General features: G+C 36.6%; 1 protein-coding gene across 1 annotated transcript; it reads left to right on the forward strand.

Moving 5' to 3' along the window:
• The first annotated feature begins 2,888 nt into the window (after positions 1-2,888).
• Positions 2,889-4,043, forward strand: LOC132554854 (aggrecan core protein-like). Its single transcript, XM_060219176.1, has one exon. It carries the CDS (start codon positions 2,889-2,891, stop codon positions 4,041-4,043), a length of 1,155 nt encoding a protein of 384 aa, XP_060075159.1.
• The last annotated feature ends 587 nt before the right edge of the window (positions 4,044-4,630 follow it).

Genomic DNA, 4,630 nt, shown 5'->3' on the forward strand with positions numbered 1-4,630 from the left:
TCAGACCAACAATAGGAGTGTAATTAACAGGATCAGACCAACAATAGGAGTGTAATTAACAGGATCAGACCAACAATAGGAGTGTAATTAACAGGATCAGACCAACAATAGGAAAACGTTCAGTGTTATTAACAGGATCAGACCAACAATAGGAGTGTAATTAACAGGATCAGACCAACAATAGGAGTGTAATTAACAGGATCAGACCAACAATAGGAAAACGTTCAGTGTTATTAACAGGATCAGACCAACAATAGGAGTGTAATTAACAGGATCAGACCAACAATAGGTAAACGTTCAGTGTTATTAACAGGATCAGACCAACAATAGGAGTGTAATTAACAGGATCAGACCAACAATAGGAAAACGTTCAGTGTTATTAACAGTATCAGACCAACAATAGGAGTGTTATTAACAGGATCAGACCAACAATAGGAAAACGTTCAGTGTTATTAACAGTATCAGACCAACAATAGGAGTGTTATTAACAGTATCAGACCAACAATAGGAGTGTTATTAACAGGATCAGACCAACAATAGGAAAACGTTCAGTGTTATTAACAGGATCAGACCAACAATAGGAGTGTAATTAACAGGATCAGACCAACAATAGGAAAACGTTCAGTGTTATTAACAGGATCAGACCAACAATAGGAGTGTAATTAACAGGATCAGACCAACAATAGGAGTGTAATTAACAGGATCAGACCAACAATAGGAAAACGTTCAGTGTTATTAACAGGATCAGACCAACAATAGGAGTGTAATTAACAGGATCAGACCAACAATAGGAAAACGTTCAGTGTTATTAACAGGATCAGACCAACAATAGGAAAACCTTCAGTGTTATTAACAGGATCAGACCAACAATAGGAGTGTAATTAACAGGATCAGACCAACAATAGGAGTGTAATTAACAGGATCAGACCAACAATAGGAAAACGTTCAGTGTTATTAACAGGATCAGACCAACAATAGGAGTGTTATTAACAGGATCAGACCAACAATAGGAAAACGTTCAGTGTTATTAACAGGATCAGACCAACAATAGGAAAACCTTCAGTGTTATTAACAGGATCAGACCAACAATAGGAGTGTAATTAACAGGATCAGACCAACAATAGGAGTGTAATTAACAGGATCAGACCAACAATAGGAGTGTAATTAACAGGATCAGACCAACAATAGGAGTGTAATTAACAGGATCAGACCAACAATAGGAGTGTAATTAACAGGATCAGACCAACAATAGGAGTGTAATTAACAGGATCAGACCAACAATAGGAGTGTAATTAACAGTATCAGACCAACAATAGGAGTGTAATTAACAGGATCAGACCAACAATAGGAGTGTAATTAACAGGATCAGACCAACAATAGGAGTGTAATTAACAGTATCAGACCAACAGAGCCTGAATTAAGAAATGTTACAAATTTAGTTGATCTTTTGTCTGTATTATCATATCTACATATTTATATGGAAGGCATGAAGTTCATGGTTCCTTGTCTCGGACCTGATCAGTATGTTGTGTTACCGATCTATAAAATCTTGTCTTTGTGACGACCAGATCTTGTGTTTACACTTCATAGAATATTAATTTAGTTCCTTGCATTGGATTATTTTGTCGGTGAAGAAAAAGATAAACCATGAAAATTTAACTTTTATATATATTTTCATTGATATGTTGCCAGCGTGTTAGTTTGTAGTTTATTTGGTTTGTGTGTTTTTGGTTTCGGTTTTGTTTTTTGTTTTTTTCTAATATGGATTCTAAGAAATCTTAATCACAGAATCACACTATTCCTATAAGCAGCTTCTTGCCAAGCTTTAAGGGCTGTTGATTCATCGTTGTGATACATCAATCATTCGTCAATCTGTTTTGTCAACTGATCTATCCACGCGAATGTCTTTACAACATATTACCACGATTGAGAAATGTTTCCCATGGTCATCAGTAAGTGAGACGGATTGTCGTTCCTCGTATGGAATAAAAAAAAAGAAACATTGATAGTTTAAAGACTTCAAATAAGATGTTAAATTAATGATAAAAAGAATGTGGTTAGGGGAGTGTGCGGTGGCTGGTCACTGTCCAATAATACGTAAGGTAGGCCGTGTCAGGTGTCACAGTGGCGACGGTCTCATTGTAAAAATTATTGATGAACGACGATATCGGTAAATCAGTCAGTTTAACCTTGGCTATACAGGGTTTTCCAGCAATTATCAAGATCTGTCATATTGATACGAGTTGCAGTAATTTCATTTTACAACTTTCTAAGTTGTCAGTCCAATAATTTGTCGTATATTTACTTTTTAAATACATTTTAATTGCATTCGCAATGTCAACCACTAACGTCTTGTCTGTTTCGGGCTGTTATATATCTAGGGAATAACCATCTGAGATCAGAGTATGTTGCAGTTACAATTAATAATTATCCGTGTTTAATCAACTTTGATTGGAGTCTAATGGGCTAATGCAATATGTCTAGACATTTTCAATCATTGCGTATTAAAGTTTTAAAAAATAAAAACACTTCAACGTTTTTAACCACTAAATATCGCATGTAATGAGCCGTTAGCTTCTGAGTCAGATCCTGAAAAATATCATCTTATTATAATCCTGAGTTGTGCAGGTGAGCTATGTACAGCTCACTAGCAGGTTAACTATGTACAGCTTACTAGCAGGTGAACTATGTACAGCTCACTAGCAGGTTAACTACGTACAGCTCACTAGCAGGTTAACTAGGTTCTGTGAAGATTTCCGTGTCATCAATGAAAGTCCAACTGGGCTTCTGTAGAGGTTACTCTACGACCGACAACATCGTCTCTATATATATGTTATTTCAACTAATAAAAACTCAAAAGAAAAAATATTTACATTGCTTTTCCATTGATGTCGAGAAAGCTTTCGATACCATCTGGTGAGAAGCACTGTGGCACGAACTTTTTGTCAGTAACATTGATAAACATACATAAAATCATTGTTGATATCGAAACTAAGTCCAAAATAGTAAACAACGGAGAAACGTCAAGCTTCTCAGTAAACAACGGAGAAACGTCAAGCTTCTCAGTAAACAACGGAGAAACGCCAACCTTCTTAGTAAACAACGGAGAAACGCCAAGCTTCTCAGTAAACAACGGAGAAACGCCAACCTTCTTAGTAAACAACGGAGAAACGCCAAGCTTCTCAGTAAACAACGGAGAAACGCCAAGCTTCTCAGTAAATAACAGAGAAACGTCAAGCTTCTCAGTAAACAACGGAGAAACGTCAAGCTTCTCAGTAAACAACAGAGAAACGCCAAGCTTCTCAGTAAACAACGGAGAAACGCCAAGCTTCTCAGTAAATAACAGAGAAACGTCAAGCTTCTTAGTAAACAACGGAGAAACGTCAAGCTTCTCAGTAAATAACAGAGAAACGCCAAGCTTCTCAGTAAACAACGGAGAAACGCCAAGCTTCTCAGTAAACAACAGAGAAACGCCCAGCTTCTCAGTAAACAACGGAGAAACGCCAAGCTTCTTAGTAAACAACAGAGAAACGCCAAGCTTCTTAGTAAATAACAGAGAAACGCCAAGCTTCTCAGTAAACAACGGAGAAACGCCAAGCTTCTTAGTAAATAACAGAGAAACGTCAAGCTTCTCAGTAAACAACGGAGAAACGCCAAGCTTCTCAGTAAACAACGGAGAAACGCCAAGCTTCTCAGTAAACAACAGAGAAACGCCCAGCTTCTCAGTAAACAACAGAGAAACGTCAAGCTTCTTAGTAAATAACGGAGAAACGCCAAGCTTCTCAGTAAATAACAGAGAAACGCCAAGCTTCTCAGTAAACAACGGAGAAACGTCAAGCTTCTCAGTAAACAACGGAGAAACGTCAAGCTTCTCAGTAAACAACGGAGAAACGCCAAGCTTCTTAGTAAACAATGGAGAAACGTCAAGCTTAACACAATGTCTAAAGACAGACTTGGAGTGTATTTTAAATAATTCTGTCTGTTGTATGCTGATGGCACGATATTGTTACCATGAAGTACAGATTATCTCCACAATATGCTGAATAACTTCATAACTGATTCAATCAATGGGATTTGAAGGTTAATTTATCAAATTAAACAAAATGATATTTGATCGACAGAAGATATCAAGTCATTGAAAGTTCAATATCGATGGTGAAACCTTATATAAAATATATATATATATGGAACATAATTATCTTGGTATTTTTTTCATGTCTGGAAATTTTATAAGAGCTTTAAAGAAACAAACACATAAAGGAACTGGAGCCATGCATGAGGTATGACAGAAGGTAGACTACACAGTCTAACAATACAACTGGACTTGTTTGATAGTAAAAGTAACACCGGTATTATTATATGGCTGTGAAGTAGTGAGGGTTTTCTACCGTCGTAGAAAGAGTGCATTTAAAATTATGTAAACTGCTGCTTCATCCGAAGTCCTATACTCCTGATTTTATGGTATATGGAGAGCTCGGTAGACTTCCGCGCGAACCTGAAATTAAAACCAGAATATTTTGTGGTCAAAGTTAACAGAATCTCAAGATAAAATCCGTAATTTATTACACAAAGTATACCATATACTATTGTAAATAAAGAAAATGGTGGTTCAGTTGCATTGACCGAGTGT

This window comes from Ylistrum balloti, unplaced genomic scaffold, assembly GCF_031769215.1.
Source record: "Ylistrum balloti isolate Yb309-2 unplaced genomic scaffold, AGI_CSIRO_Ybal_v1 Utg370448, whole genome shotgun sequence".
Taxonomy (NCBI): Eukaryota; Metazoa; Mollusca; class Bivalvia; order Pectinida; family Pectinidae; genus Ylistrum; species Ylistrum balloti.

Excerpts from the sequence above, each read along its gene's own strand:
- LOC132554854 (XM_060219176.1), top strand. The coding sequence starts at position 2,889 with ATGTCGAGAAAGCTTTCGATACCATCTGGTGAGAAGCACTGTGGCACG.